The 14,772-nt window shown below is 31.7% G+C and overlaps 2 protein-coding genes across 2 annotated transcripts; one reads left to right on the top strand and one right to left on the bottom strand.

Annotated features, from left to right (window-relative positions):
• Positions 1 to 6,056: 6,056 nt before the first annotated feature.
• LOC107891992 (uncharacterized) lies at positions 6,057 to 8,551 on the bottom strand. The gene is made up of 3 exons (XM_016816941.2): positions 7,925 to 8,551; positions 6,316 to 6,401; positions 6,057 to 6,242 (listed from the first exon to the last, which is right to left on the bottom strand). Exons 1-3 carry the CDS (start codon positions 8,109 to 8,111, stop codon positions 6,180 to 6,182), a joined length of 336 nt encoding a protein of 111 aa, XP_016672430.1. The 5' UTR covers positions 8,112 to 8,551; the 3' UTR covers positions 6,057 to 6,179.
• Positions 8,552 to 8,633: 82 nt separating this feature from the next.
• LOC107891991 (LEAF RUST 10 DISEASE-RESISTANCE LOCUS RECEPTOR-LIKE PROTEIN KINASE-like 2.1) lies at positions 8,634 to 13,574 on the top strand. The gene is made up of 3 exons (XM_016816940.2): positions 8,634 to 9,576; positions 10,391 to 10,429; positions 12,305 to 13,574. The coding sequence occupies exons 1-3, from the start codon at positions 8,841 to 8,843 to the stop codon at positions 13,423 to 13,425; spliced, it is 1,896 nt and encodes a 631-aa protein (XP_016672429.2). The 5' UTR covers positions 8,634 to 8,840; the 3' UTR covers positions 13,426 to 13,574.
• The last annotated feature ends 1,198 nt before the right edge of the window (positions 13,575 to 14,772 follow it).

The raw sequence follows: 14,772 nt of genomic DNA on the forward strand, positions 1-14,772 counted from the left end.
CTTTGATATCGAATAGATAGGGCAAATCACTATAATTACAGTAGAATAGTTGCTTGATCTCATCATCCTATTGATCATATATTTCTTTCATCTCTTGAAGATTATTTTGGGTTACGCTAATACGAGTAAAATTCCACAACTCTGACACGTACCCCTCTATAAGACTATCACCCTTCTCTTGTTGCGTTATCTCGGCCCATATCCGGACGGCTGCATTTTTCTTCACTTTATCAAGAAACCCCTTTTCCATGACAAGCTCTCTGTTTAGCAACTGAATGTGAATCAATGCCCTTTTCTATGATGAAAATGCAATGCAATCACAACCAAAACAAAACAAAACAAGTCAGTACATTTCATACAAATCTAGAATTCAAAGTAAGAAATAATAAATAGAACACCTAATCGGGTGACCACTAGAGGTTCGGTATGGTTCTACCTAGGGTAGGCTTTTAGGGCTCATTATATACAGTTCGGTTTTAAAGTAAGGGAACCTGAACCAACAGATTCCTCGATCCTCACCCATTATAGGCTCATACGGATCAAGTTCGGTTTAGGGGAATACATTTCCGTATGGCTATACGGAGATGAAAATCTCACGAAGACATAGGTACGGATGTATCCCGAAAGCGATCCACTATCCTATACGGAGTTGAAGACCTCATGAAGGAATATCTTCCCACACTCACTTAAAAGGGACCTATTATGCAATGCAATGTGCAGAAATATATCAAAAACTCAACCCAGTAAAGCAATTATGCCAAAATAATGAAGATCGTAACAAAGTCAAATAAAATGCAACGAAAGGATCGTAAATTTAAACCAAGTTTTTAATTTTTGCCAGAAAGACAAAAAGTAATCAACTGATGGCCTGACTTTGTCATTTCGATTCCCCAGTGGAGTCGCCAAGCTGTCGAAAACTTTTTGAAATCAACTTTTTATTTTAAAAAATGAAAATGGGAGTCAGCACCAATCCTTTTTTATGAGGTGTGATCGGATCACCTCGTAATTCGATTGTTTTAATAAAAGGTTTGATTTATTAAAACAATGTTTTTCGGTCTACAAAAATCCAAAAAATGGGTTCGGGAGTCAGTTACGTACGGGGAAGGATTAGCACCCTCGTTACGCCCAAAATTGATACCTAATTGATTACTTGACGTCTTTAGTGTCGAAAAATGAAAATTTGAAGAGAATTTAAATTACGATCCCTTATTAAGACATTACTTAACTAAATTGGTTTTCACGAAAAGGGGCTTATTTCAAGTTAATCAAGAAGAAAGGATCATGTCCCGTAAGTTAGGACACAATGCCTTAAATCCTCGAAAACGAGGATAAACGCCAATTGAACGCTACTTAAATTTCGTTATTTATTTATTTATTTTAAAGTAAATATTCGACTATATCGATTTTAGAAAGAAGTCATATTCCGTAAGTTAAGAACACGACTTCTCTAATTCCAAAATAATGAACATTACTTTGATTTAAAAAAATTTCCTTCTTTGTGCCTCGTGCAAAAACGAATGCAATATTTAAATTAATGTGTATTTAGCTTATTCGGGCATAGTATAGGAATGGATAAATATATTTGAATACGGTTCATGACATGATTATAGCAATAATAAATTAAATGGAAAAAATGAAACGACAATATACTTAAAAAAATACCATACTAATAAATGATGATGATATAATCATAATAATAAAACACCACATAACAACAATGGTAATAATCACATTAATTACTATTCTAATACTAATTAAATAATGAAGGGAAAAAAATAATGATAATAATAATGACAATAATACTAACAATGATAATAAAATATAAAAGTATATAAAAGGAATATGAATAAATGAAATTTAATTATTGAACAAATTTAAAGAAATAATAAATAAATAAACAGTTTGTAAAAAAAATTTGAAGTTAAATAAACCAAGGATCAAATTGAAATTAGAATGAAATTAAGGAGTATAAATTGTAAATAAATAAAAAAGGACTAAAACGTAACATGCTAAAAATAACAGGGGCTAAATGGGAAAATATCCTAAAATTCCTGGACACGCATCCTTCCCCGAAGGGTCAACGGTATGAGGACCAAATTGAAAGAGGTTTGAGATTAACGGTACAATCTAAAAGAAAAAAAAAGAACTAGGACCAAATTGAGAAACAATGAAAAAGTGGAAGGACCAAAGGTGAAATAGACCACCCATTAAAAAACACTCAGATATTTGCCAGGGTCGGGTTGGATCTCGGGTTGGATTCCAAAATGACGTCATTTTGGGGCATTTCAGACCATCTCAAAACGGCGTCATTTAGTAAGTGTATTTAAGTCAAAAACATTTTCAAAAATTCATTTTAGCCTATGTTTTTTTAAAAAAAACTTTAAAACCTTCTTTTTTTTCTCTCTCAAAGTCCCTCTCAGTTGGCCTAGGCTCTGGCGAGTCACCGCTGCGACGGCCAGCGATCACCGGCGATGGCTCCATCGTTTTTGGTGGCTGAAAAATCTACAAAACCCTTTTTTGGCGCCCCTTTTGAATATAACCTAGATATGGGGTTTAAATCCCCAGAAATCTAACCGATACTCAGCTGAGGGAAAAGAAACCGAAAGGTTTCGCCTTTCTTCGATGAGGCCTTCGTCTCGGTGGAAAAGGACCGACGACGGCGGCAACGATGGTGTATCTCAGGTAAAGTTTTTTTAGTTTATGATATATACGTAGTAATAGATTTGAAAAAAGAAAAATAAAAAGATCACATTTTTGAAGTTTTTGATTGCTTTTTTCAATTTCTATTCCAGAAAAAAAAACCTCTCTTACAATCTACTTTTGGCTTTTTTATAGCCATTTTACAATATATATTTTATTATTTTTTTGCTATTATTTGCGTATTTTTTGCTGATTTTTGCAAGGGTGGTTGACGAAGTAGTTGGTTGCAGGCGTTAGGAGCAGGGGCGGCACAGGCTAAGGTGCAGCGCCAGAAACCGTAAGGTTTCTGGCATTCTGAAATAGTTTGGGCCACTAGGCCTCTAGGTTTTTTTTTGGTTTGGGCTTGATGTAATTGGGTTTGAAAATTTTTATTTGGGCCATATTGTAAATGAACTGTTATTTTTTTATTAGACTTAAATATTTTATTTATTTATTATTATTTTATTTTGGGCCGGATAAAATTGGCCCATTACAATTAATGTTTTATTAATGTCTTTTAACTTTGTTAATGTAGGATATACATAAATACTATGCAGATGACACAGAAACATTTAATTAGTTTTTTAGTTTTAAAAAATATTTTTTTATAAATTAAATTATTTTTAATTTTTAAAATTAGTTTTTATATATTTTTTTGAAATTTTTAAAATTTAAAAAATTAATTAAATCTTGACGTATCATCAACATGACAATTCATATATATGCAATATCAACAGATATAGCCATACGCTACCTACCCCTACCCCGTCTATCTTGGGTGTTCATAATGATATTTGACAGTCTAAGATTTAGACTATATCTGCAATTTTCACACATAAAAATTTCAAGCATAAAATATTTTTCCTTAGTGTTTACAATCTAAAGGCTACAATTTATCTAAAGTTTCAAATGTAACAATTAACTAAATTAGGATCGGCATCGGAGTCTCAAATTTAATTTCTTTTTAAAGAAAATAATTTTTCAAAAGTTTGTGGCATGAATTTTCCCCACAATACCCTTATTTATAACATGCATGCAGACTTATTTAAAAATCCACAATCTGAGTTTTAGAAACTTAACTCTGATACCACCAAATGTAACCTTTCTAACCTGGCCTAATAAAACTATCGAAGTTTAAAACAATCTTTTTTAAATCATTTGCTTATTTTATCAGGAAAACTTAGTGTGTTTCCATAAGGTACAATTTCTTTAAAAAAACCAATTGATTTTAACAGTTCTCTGCAAAAGTTTATTTCCAACTTATTTACTATTCAAAATCTCATTCATGTGATATCGCGACGGAAAAGTGATATTCATAATATTTTTAAATAAGAAAAACCAGAATTTTATGCGTAATTAATTCAAAATTCATGTTTCAATATCCTAAAATCAAATTAAATATCATGCATGCTAAATAAACCCAAAACTTAAGTCCCATACCACAATTCAAATAAAATAATATAGTTCCAAGATAATAGAAATTATAATAATAAGTCTAAAATCCGTTTAATAAAAATAAATCGAGCTGAGCCCTCCGTATACCGAGTCTGTGTCCTAACCTTGTGGGTTGTCTATAAAGATGAAAATTAAGGGGGGTGAGCTTAAGAAGTTCAATGTGAGTCTAGACACAAGGAAATCAGTGCAAATGGTAGATAATGCATACATAATAATAGTCCTTAGAAAAATCACAATCGTATAGCAAGCAGAAGTCAACAAATCATTTTTGCATGCTTATGAATGTCAATGCAACGCAAGTATAACAGAAAAGTTCCTACCTATACTCCACTACACTTCACAATATGAGTTCTCTAGAAGTCATCCATCCCAACACTCTGTTTTGTGGATGAACCACAAGTAATGTGCAAATGAACTGCCGGTAAAAATTGTGGATAAACCATTAGTATTTTTTATTAAAAAAATACAGTTAGACTGCTAGTAAATTGTGGATGAACCACTAGTGTTTACAAATAAACTGACAATAGGATGTGGATGAACCACCAATGTTTGCATACTATTAAACTATCAGTATTTCCTCCTTTCAATCATCTCACCCCACGCAGTGCAATATGACATGCTTGTAACAATGTCGTGCAAAAATACTAGACATGTTTAACATGTATTCAATTCAACAGTAGCAATAGACATGCTTAACATGCACTCAAAAGGCTAAAGCAGTAATTATAGTATCAATTCATTAGAATTACAATGACAATAATCATGCAACATTCACATATTATATATTATAACAGTAGTAATCCGTTCATTAAATCATAGATTCCAATATATTCATAATATTAGGGACTTAATTGAGTGAATAAAATCTTTAAAAATAATTTAGGGACTATATAGGGACTAAACTGAACAATTCAAAAAAATTTGGGTAAAGCTATAAAATAGAGGTTAGACGACCGTGTGGCCAGACTGTGTGGAAGGGTTACACTACTAAGTGGCCAGGCCATGTAACATCCTGATACCATGTGAAAATCGATAAATTACCCTATACTAGATACACGGCCGTGTGGTTCACGAAGTCCTTAAAATGTACAGGTGTAGATGGTTGTATGGTGGTTATGTGTTCCACCCATGTAGTCCACATGCCTATGTGGGTGACCATGTGGCCCTATACCTACACATGGTGTGCCCCAATTCACTTGGTAAAGAACGCACACCTTTTACTATGGGTCCGATCGATGTTCCTCATGCGTAATTGATTGGACTAGATTTTATAATATTTTTAACAATTTATTTACTTCCAATTGATTAAAAGTTAATAATTAGAGGTATTTAACTATTAAACCGAGGTTGATGCATGGAGAAGAATGAGAAAGAGAGAAGAAAAATAGTGTTGAACAAGTCGCACTAATTTAATTTTAACATATTGAATTTGAATTATAAGCATAGCTCCTCATTTCAAAAACCAAGTTACGTGTTGTTTCGGGTGTTGCTTCTTTTCAATTCAATATCCAACCATCTCGCTTCATTACCTCATTTTTCATATATTTTTATTTTTACTTTTCTATATCATGCTTATTTATGTATAAACTTTTTGAAAAAAGAATATACTTACATTTATTTTTTAATAATAATAATATAATTATATATGTATTGATTGGAGGTGATCATGGGCTGGGCTGAGCCGGGTTCGGGCCGGGCCTAAAAAATTTTCGGCCTGCTTCCTAAGCCTGGGCGCGTCACGAAATATGGGCTTGAAATTTTGTCTAGGCCCGGCCCAGGAAAAAATTCTTAAGCCCGAGCCCGGCCCGGCCTGGCCCGGTTTTTAAGTAAATTAACTCATGCAAAACAAAATCAACTCAATTAAACAACAGATTTGACTCCTAAAATTAAATGAAAGAAAGAACATAAAAAAAAGCTCAAAATTGAACCAATAAAAAGTAGTTAAATTCTAATGCAATTAAGTACTCACAACTGATTTTGAACTTTTAAACTCAAACAACTTGAGCCATCAAGCAATTCTAGATGATATATTTAGTTAAATAAAATCAATCCTCAACTATCTGCATAACATCATAGTTGGCAGCTAAATCTTCTGAGCCAATCACAACCTGAAAACAAATTTATTACTTTCTCAAATATATAGGAAACTATGACAACACTATCAAGCATTTAGATAATTACCTTAACAGGATTAGGGTCCATGTACTCCTCAGCTAACCGATGAACCGCTGCAGGCGATGTAGCACTGAACATTACCATCTGACGAGCTGCAAAGGTTAAAAGCAACATGAGGATTTCCAACCTAATTGCTCATGCATTATTCTACCAAGATACAGAACAATATTTTTTAGCTTGATTGAACCTTAAGTTATCAATGGTTATTGGCGTTTACTCATAAGCATCAGTAAAAGCTTTAATCTAAGCATCTTCTAGGAGTTTAAAATTCCAATGTACCAACAAAGAGACATACCAGAACATGTCTTTCCCAATAAAAAAAAACATGACAGCATAATATTCTCAACAAATTCAATATTAAAAATATTGAATATTCAGCATAATATTCAGATTTAACAAATTCAATTAAAGATTTTAAAAATAGTGAAATTATTAATATTCTCTCTTTTATCAATATTAACCCTAATTTCTGAAACAGAGTAGCTAATACCACCAATATTAGTACTCAATATTAGTACTCAACCATTGTTCAAGAAAAAGGTATTAGTTTGTCTTGCCATTTTATCAAATATTCATTGCCAAACTGCAGAAACATAAACAACAATACAACTAGGTGTCAAAAGGACAATCTCAATTCTCAACATCATTATTACTAATCTAAAATTCCAAAAATAATTAACCAACACAAGTCCACATGTCCATTTGCAAAATCAAAATCTGGGAAAGTCAAATTTTGATCAAATTTTCAAGGAGTAATTTGAAATTTAGAATTACCTTTCTATTTTTATCAACTATTCATTCCCAAACTGCAATATAACGAGGGTTCAAAAGGACACTCTCACTATCAGTTCTTCAAAAGGACACTCTCACTATCAGTTAAATCAAATAATACTTATATAGGAGTAGGAGTGTTGAACAAAAACAATAAAAAAAACTCAATAAAGTAACATTTATAGACTGATACAAGAGCTCTTTAGCAACATTTAGATCAGTTTGAAAAATTCATATAATATCTAAATTTATCTCTTGAATTATTTCCAATGATGATCTTATACATTTATTCATAAGTAAAGTTTTCCATGAGTGTCAAACACACTGAAAATATAAGGATGACATCTTCAACACTATTAAACTCTCTACTTCTTTCTCCAAGTTCCACGAGTAGATGATTATGCAGAAATGCTTCTTCATTTTATGCATAACAAGATTAAAACACGCAACATTTAAAGGTTAAATATGTCAACACAATCTTTGACTGCTTTAAACCTATTAGTCTAATTGTTCGAATAGGAAATAGGGTTAACATCAAAAATTAAAATCAAAATCATAACAAGATTAAAACACGCAACATTTAAAGGTTAAATATGTCAACACAATCTTTGATTGCTTTAAACCTATTAGTCTAATTGTTCGAACAGGAAATAGGGTTAACAGCAAAAATTAAAATCAAAACCAAAGTTCCAGATTTAATTCCCCCCGAAGATTCAGTGTCTCAAAATCAAAATAAAAAAACCGTTAACAGCAAAAATCAAAATCAAAATCAAAATCAAAAAGCAAAAAGCAAAAAGCAAAAAACTACTTCGACATAAACTAGGGTTAACAGCAGCAAGCTCACCTTTGAAATTCAAAGGTAGAAGACGTAGAAGCACCGTTAGAGCAGAGGTGGAGCTGTGGAGGTGGATTTTTGAATTGGGTGGAGCCGTGGAGGACTGGAGGTGGAATGGTGGATCTGTGGAGGTGGATTTTCGAATTGGGGAAAAAAAGGGAGGAGGGAATGGCTTAGGGATTTTTATCAGATGCATGCGGAAATGGGAAATGGGAAATGGGGAAGGGAATTGGGAAATGGGAAATGTATTTTAGAAATTAAAAAAAAATATTTATTATATTCGGGCCAGGCCGAGCCCGGGCCAAAAAATTTTTGCCTAAGGCCCGGTCCGTTTTCTAAACGGGCCTCTTTTTTGTCCAAACCTATATTTCGGGCCTACATTTTTACTCGAACCCTTTCATATTTTGGGCTAGCCGTCGGGCTGGGCTGCCCGGCCCATAATCACCTCTAGTATTGATACATAAATTTGAAGTGTTTTTATATTTATGTTGGAGTTATCACACTTTTTTTTGTTTTTTTTTTGTCATAGTATGGTATTTTGATTATTAAGTTCAAATTTAAGAACGATGCTAGTCATTTAAGTGGTGGAAAACTAAAAATTCGTAGTGGAGTGGTAAACCTTCTGTGCCAAAAACTTGAACGAGATTTTTGAAGATGATTTGTCCATGAAAAATAAGCCACTAAATGGCATTACGTCTGTGACCCGTGACTTCGCATTCAACCACATGTGAAGTACCTTTCCACAAGTCAAGGTCAGCACCCTTGTATCTCTTGGAAATTTTGTAACCCCCCTCCTTCCTCTTCTGTTAAATTTCCAACCCAACCCCAATTTTTGTCTCCTCAATCTATCTGACCTTCTCACTCTGTTTTTATATGTACATATAAACCCTTTTTCACTTTAAACCAACTATTCACTCATTCTTCCATGGATGCCTTCTTCCTTTCACCATCTTCCTTCTCCATCTTATTCCTTTTAACTATTTTCCAGCTGTCTTACGCCCGAGATGATTTCCACTTTACTTCATGCGCTCCATTTGATTGTGGAAACCTTGTTAATATTTCATATCCTTTCTGGACCCATCAATATAATCGACCTTCATATTGCGGTTACGGTGATGAAGGGTATAAGCTGAAGTGCAGGCAGAATCAGCCCCCTGTTATGACGCTCAGTTCCCAAGAATTCTATGTGCTGCATCTCAATCGGTCTCATGGTTTGTTGACAATCAAACGAGTGGAATTAAACAACACTTGTCCTCAGCCGATTTTGATGAACAATGCTTTTAATTATACTGAAACTGCTGAAAACATTACGCTGTTCTACGACTGCCGAAGCAGGGGAGGTCCGAATCATCGTTTCAGTTGCAGAAAGGGTGGAAAAGAAACTTCCCTCATGTTCTTTAAGGAGGATGAAAATGAATGTATTGGATACAGTGAACAAGTTGAAATTCCTATTGGGAAAAAGGCCTTTGATGATCTGATTGGCGGAATCAGCACTGTTAATGAAAGTTTAGTCCAACCCTTTGATATTAGATACTTTGCAGACGATCCTTATTGCGAACACTGCAAGGATTCTGGCGGAAGATGTGGATACAACCGAACTGTAACCTCTGCATTTGTCTGCTATTGTCGTGATAAGCCTTATATACTTGAATTGAACCAAGGTACGGTATACCTGTTTCTTTTAACTCTTCCTGAATCGTTAAAACACCCCGTTGAATCATTGTTCAGAAACATGGAATCCAGTTGATATCCAGTCGTCTTTCTCTGCTGTTTATGACCCAGAATTAACCCCAGCTTTGGGTTCTTAATTATCCAATCTTTTATATCACTTTTCTGTATTATTGCCCTCTTTTTTACAACCTTATTATGCAAACTCGCACTATAACCCGACCTATCGAGTCATGTCGTGATACATGATCGGAAATTGTTCTGTTTGGATATGAAATAGGGTAGCATTACATTATAGGCAAGTTTAGGATACCATTAATCAACTTCAAGCGTGGGAACAAAATAATAATATCTTTTCTTTGGGTTGTTACATGTTTCGCTTCTGTTTCTTTTCATAGTTGAAATTGGGACTATTCGTGGGTAAAAATATCATGAAAGCTTAAGTACTATTAATTAGGTTGTATTTTATCTCTTTCTATTAAAAAAATAGATAAGTTAGTTTATTTATATTAAATTACGTTAAATTATAGAGCAAAACAATATTTTCAGTTAAAAATTTATCCATTTGTACTAATAAAAATTAACATGATTAATGAAATAACGAAAAGTAACACGTAATTAGCCACATGTACAGTATGTTAATGTATAAGAACCGATTTTAAACAATAGAAATTAATGAAATTGTTAATTTGATTAATTTACACAGTGAAATCTAACTTCTCCATGATACATTTATTATTATTTATCCCATTTTCCATATAATATGCATTTAATTTCTCTAAAAAAGACAATTTCTTTCTATTTCAGGCCGGCGTGGTTCTAACTTGGGAAGGAAGCTTGCAATCGGTAATATACTCCCCTGATTCTTTTAATTAATTTATAATGTTACATGTCTTTTACATGATTTTACGCATTTATTTTTAATTAATTTTTAAATAATATTACAATTAGTTGTTACTTATTGTTTTAATTCATTATTCAAATTATTCAACATAATTAAAATATATTAACTTATTTAAGAATTGAAATATAATGACAAAATTTGAAATCATAATTAAAACATTTGTACCATATTCAGTGTACAATATAGTTTAATTTCATTTAATTGATGCAAAGTAATATTATTCAAAGATAGTGCTAATAAAAAAATTCCTAATCATCATTAAAGCAGTTGTATAAACTATTAAAAAATAGAAAAATATTTGATACACTATCAGTATAGTTTTTAGACTATCCAAATAGGGCCAATGGTTGACAAGTCTCCTATAAGGGTATAATAAAATATTTAAAAAATTATTTAAAAAAAAAGACATGAAAATTTATTAAAATTTTTTTGAATAAATAAAATACGCTGCCAATATACTAAATACTAACCTAAAAATTTTGACATATTATAAATTAAACTATTCACTTTTTAACTTTTCAATTTTTTTAATAGTCAATAAAGTTAATATAAATATAAACATATTAGATTATATAAATGTATTATAAAAATTTATATGAAAAATAAACTTACTTATTATATAAATAATTAAATTTTACTATTTAAAATTAAAGAAATATTTTGTTCTTTTTTACATTTTTGATGAATACAAACATAGTAATTTAAATATAAAGTTTATAAATAAAAATATTTAACATTATAAATTAAGTAACCTAATCAACAACAAAAACTATATTGATTGGTTCAAAACCTATTTTTGTTGCTTCCATGAGCATGAAATCTATGCTATTAATAATGGGTGTGAGCAGCTTTTTATTTTTGGCAGTTTTTTTTTGTGAGAAGCTTTTTATATTGGTTAAGTTTCAAAATTTTTTAAAGTTATTATAATGTAACAATTTTTTTTAAAGTGATGCATGTGATATTAAAATAAGTTAAAAATGTAAAAATAAATATCATTACAAGTATTTAAAAATTATTATTTATTAAAAATAATTGTTCAATTCAAAATTTTTTATAATTCAATTTATATATTAAAAAGTTTATTTTTCACCTACAAAGTGAGTGTGATTAGAGCTAGCAAATGGGCCGGCACGAATCGAGTTTGCTTCGAATTCGGATTTTCTCGAGCTTGGATCAGTTCCGGCTTGAATTTTCTTGGGTTCAGATTTCTTGGGCTTAGGCCCTTTCAGACTTAAATTTTTTTGGGCTCAAATCGAGTCGGGCAAGATTTGACAAATTCAAATAATTTTGCATTTTATATGTTATAAATATTTTAATTTCAAATGTAATAATTCATTTTACTTTTATATGATGATAACACAATTAAATTTTACCTTATAAAAAGAAGTACAATGTAAGAAAAGCTATTATCAATACTAAAAGCTAAGAATCAATAAAAATAATTAAAATGACTAGTAAATTACCTGAAAACAAACTCATCCAATATTCGAGTGAGCCTAATTTGACATATCAAATTACGACATATCAATAACAAATAATAATCATTATATAGTAAGCATAGTTAACTTCACTAAAAATAAAATAACTTAAATTGAATAAGACTTGTTAAAATAATCTTACATAAAAAATTATAAATGATTAACTTTCTCTTGGTCTAATTAGGTTACTATTTAAGCCACGTAAATAACCTTATATTCACTTTGTAGGGAAGTTGTGAATGAACTCTTTTATGTTATGCCATGGATAAATAACAAATTTCTCAATCGCATTTCGTTAATCACCCTTGATTTTCCCTTGGGATTCTGCTTATATGACAGCTTTTGGTGGCGGATCAATTAGTTTACTAGTCACCTGCATCATCGCATTCTATTTCAGAAGAAGGATGCCATTCATTATCGCAAGAAATTCTTTTTGGAAGTTCACAAAAAGTGATACGAATATAGAGGCTTTCATAAGAAATAATGGAACTTTATCTCCCAAAAGATATAGTTACTCAGATGTCAAGAAAATAACAAAATCATTTAAAGAAAAACTTGGTAAAGGGGGTTATGGAACTGTGTACAAAGGAAAGCTACTAGATGGCCATCTTGTTGCTGTTAAACTTCTCAATACAACCAAAGGAAACGGTCAAGAATTTATTAATGAGGTTGCAAGTATTAGTCGAACTTCTCACGTTAACATTGTCTCTCTTTTAGGATTTTGTTCAGAGGGTCGAAAAAGAGCTCTTATTTATGAATTCATGCCTAACGGGTCTTTAGAACTATTCATTCACAAAAAGGATATCATGAATGATCGTCTATACTTGTCATCAGAAGAATTGTTCAAAATTGCAATTGGAATAGCTCGAGGGCTTGAATACTTGCATCGTGGCTGCAACACTAGGATATTGCATTTTGACATAAAACCTCATAATATACTTCTAGATGAAAATTTTCTCCCGAAAATCGCTGATTTTGGGCTTTCAAAACTATGCATCACAAAGGATAGTATTATATCAATGTTGGAAGCTAGAGGGACAATTGGTTACATAGCTCCAGAAGTGTTCTGCAGAAATGTTGGAGGTGTTTCACATAAATCCGATGTCTATAGCTATGGAATGATGATTCTAGAGATGGTTGGAGGAAGAAAGAACATTGATGTTGGAGTAAGCCGAACTAGTGAGGTATATTTTCCTCATTGGATCTATGGGTATGTTGTGCAAGACAATATAGAACCACAATTGCTAGGTCTCAGGACTAGTGATGAAACTAAGATTGCAAGGAAGATGATATTAGTGGGATTGTGGTGTATACAAACGAACCCATTGGACAGGCCTTCGATGAGCAAGGTGATAGAGATGCTGGAAGGAAGCTTGGAAGTTTTGCAAATTCCACCTAAGCCTTACATGTCTTCTCCTTCAAGATCACCGATGGATTCTACCTTCTTAACATTATCCTGATATATTATGCATCCTTAGAGCAATCTATGTACTTATATTTATGTTGTTGAGAAGAAAATTATTTTTTCTCTAAAATATTAAAACCTTTCTAATTTAATGTAAGTTCAGATCATAAAATAGTTTAAGAGATAACTACACTTTTGAGTATATATACTTTTGAGTTTATACGTTTTTTTGCTTTTTTAGTCTTGAACATTTGAAACATTTTTTTTATTTTAATCCTAATTATTATTAAAATTTGGATTACTATCTAATACAGTAACAATGTAACATTGTCAATTAATTATAATGTAACCTATCGTTAATTAGCTAATTAGAAACTTTTGATGAGTAAATAACAATGTTTAAAGGGCTTAAAATAAATATAATAATTTTGTTAAAATTTTAAAAATTAATACATTAAAAATTAATGCATTTCATTAATGAAATATCATGTTATAACTAACTAGTACATATCAATGTTTTGAATATGAACACTTAATTTTTTTTTCTAACAATAGTCCTAATACTAATTGCCTAAAGACATCGGTTGGCATCAACATTGTTTCCAGAGTAGAAGGTGATGGATCTGATGGCCTAAGTGTAGTATTTTCGTCTATGTACACTTGTAATTTTTCGAACAGATTGGTTAATAAAACTATTCATGAATTACATTAATACTTTGTATATTGTCCTCAAGTGGTTTTTGCATGCAAAACAAAATGGAAGCAAATGTTGCTCACTAGTTTTCTATTGTTTAACTAATATTTAACAGTATTACTTGGTCGGATCGTAATACAAAAAGACAACTTATATTAGTAGGCGAACCTTAACATGTCCTTAGACTAATTAGAAATGAGCAAAACGATTGAAAGACTAATATGTCGTCTTTCAAGTCCAATTAGGGAGATGCTTTGTCTTGGACATCGGAGCGGATGACTCCCAAAAGATAGAGACATAGATGTGATTGACTGTATTGACAGTACATCGAATTTGACCCAAATAAAATAGATCCTGAAATCTCTTATGGATCTATTCTCTTGTGACATTCATAGTGTGACATACCTAAATCCTGAGTGGATGGTGGACTATGTATGTGTGACTTGTGCAATTTGATGTAAGTAAAAGTCTGAGTTCAAATAAATAAGGAATCCAAAACTGGTGCGTTGGGTGTACGACTTTTGCAATATGTAGTGTCATTCACAACAGTGGAATTCATAGCCCGAGACATGGGTAAATGATATCTTCTCATAGGCATTACATGGTTGATGAAAAGTAAACGTGGTCACAGTTTGTTTGTCTTTTTATTGGATGACTTGATCATTATTTGATAGTGATTGACTTTCCATGAAGGAAGATGTAATGGTT

Source organism: Gossypium hirsutum, chromosome D09, assembly GCF_007990345.1.
Source record: "Gossypium hirsutum isolate 1008001.06 chromosome D09, Gossypium_hirsutum_v2.1, whole genome shotgun sequence".
NCBI lineage: Eukaryota > Viridiplantae > Streptophyta > Magnoliopsida > Malvales > Malvaceae > Gossypium > Gossypium hirsutum.

Bases quoted from the DNA above. Each gene is read 5' to 3' on its own strand.
- LOC107891992 (XM_016816941.2), bottom strand. From the start codon at position 8,111: ATGCATCTGATAAAAATCCCTAAGCCATTCCCTCCTCCCTTTTTTTCC. The intron at 6,402-7,924 runs GTGAGCTTGCTG...TAACCTTTGCAG, and splicing joins TCTACCTTTGAATTTCAAAG to CTCGTCAGATGGTAATGTTC. The intron at 6,243-6,315 runs GTAATTATCTAA...ATTTGTTTTCAG, and splicing joins TGGACCCTAATCCTGTTAAG to GTTGTGATTGGCTCAGAAGA.
- LOC107891991 (XM_016816940.2), top strand. From the start codon at position 8,841: ATGGATGCCTTCTTCCTTTCACCATCTTCCTTCTCCATCTTATTCCTT. The intron at 9,577-10,390 runs GTACGGTATACC...TTTCTATTTCAG, and splicing joins TATACTTGAATTGAACCAAG to GCCGGCGTGGTTCTAACTTG. The intron at 10,430-12,304 runs GTAATATACTCC...CTTATATGACAG, and splicing joins GGGAAGGAAGCTTGCAATCG to CTTTTGGTGGCGGATCAATT.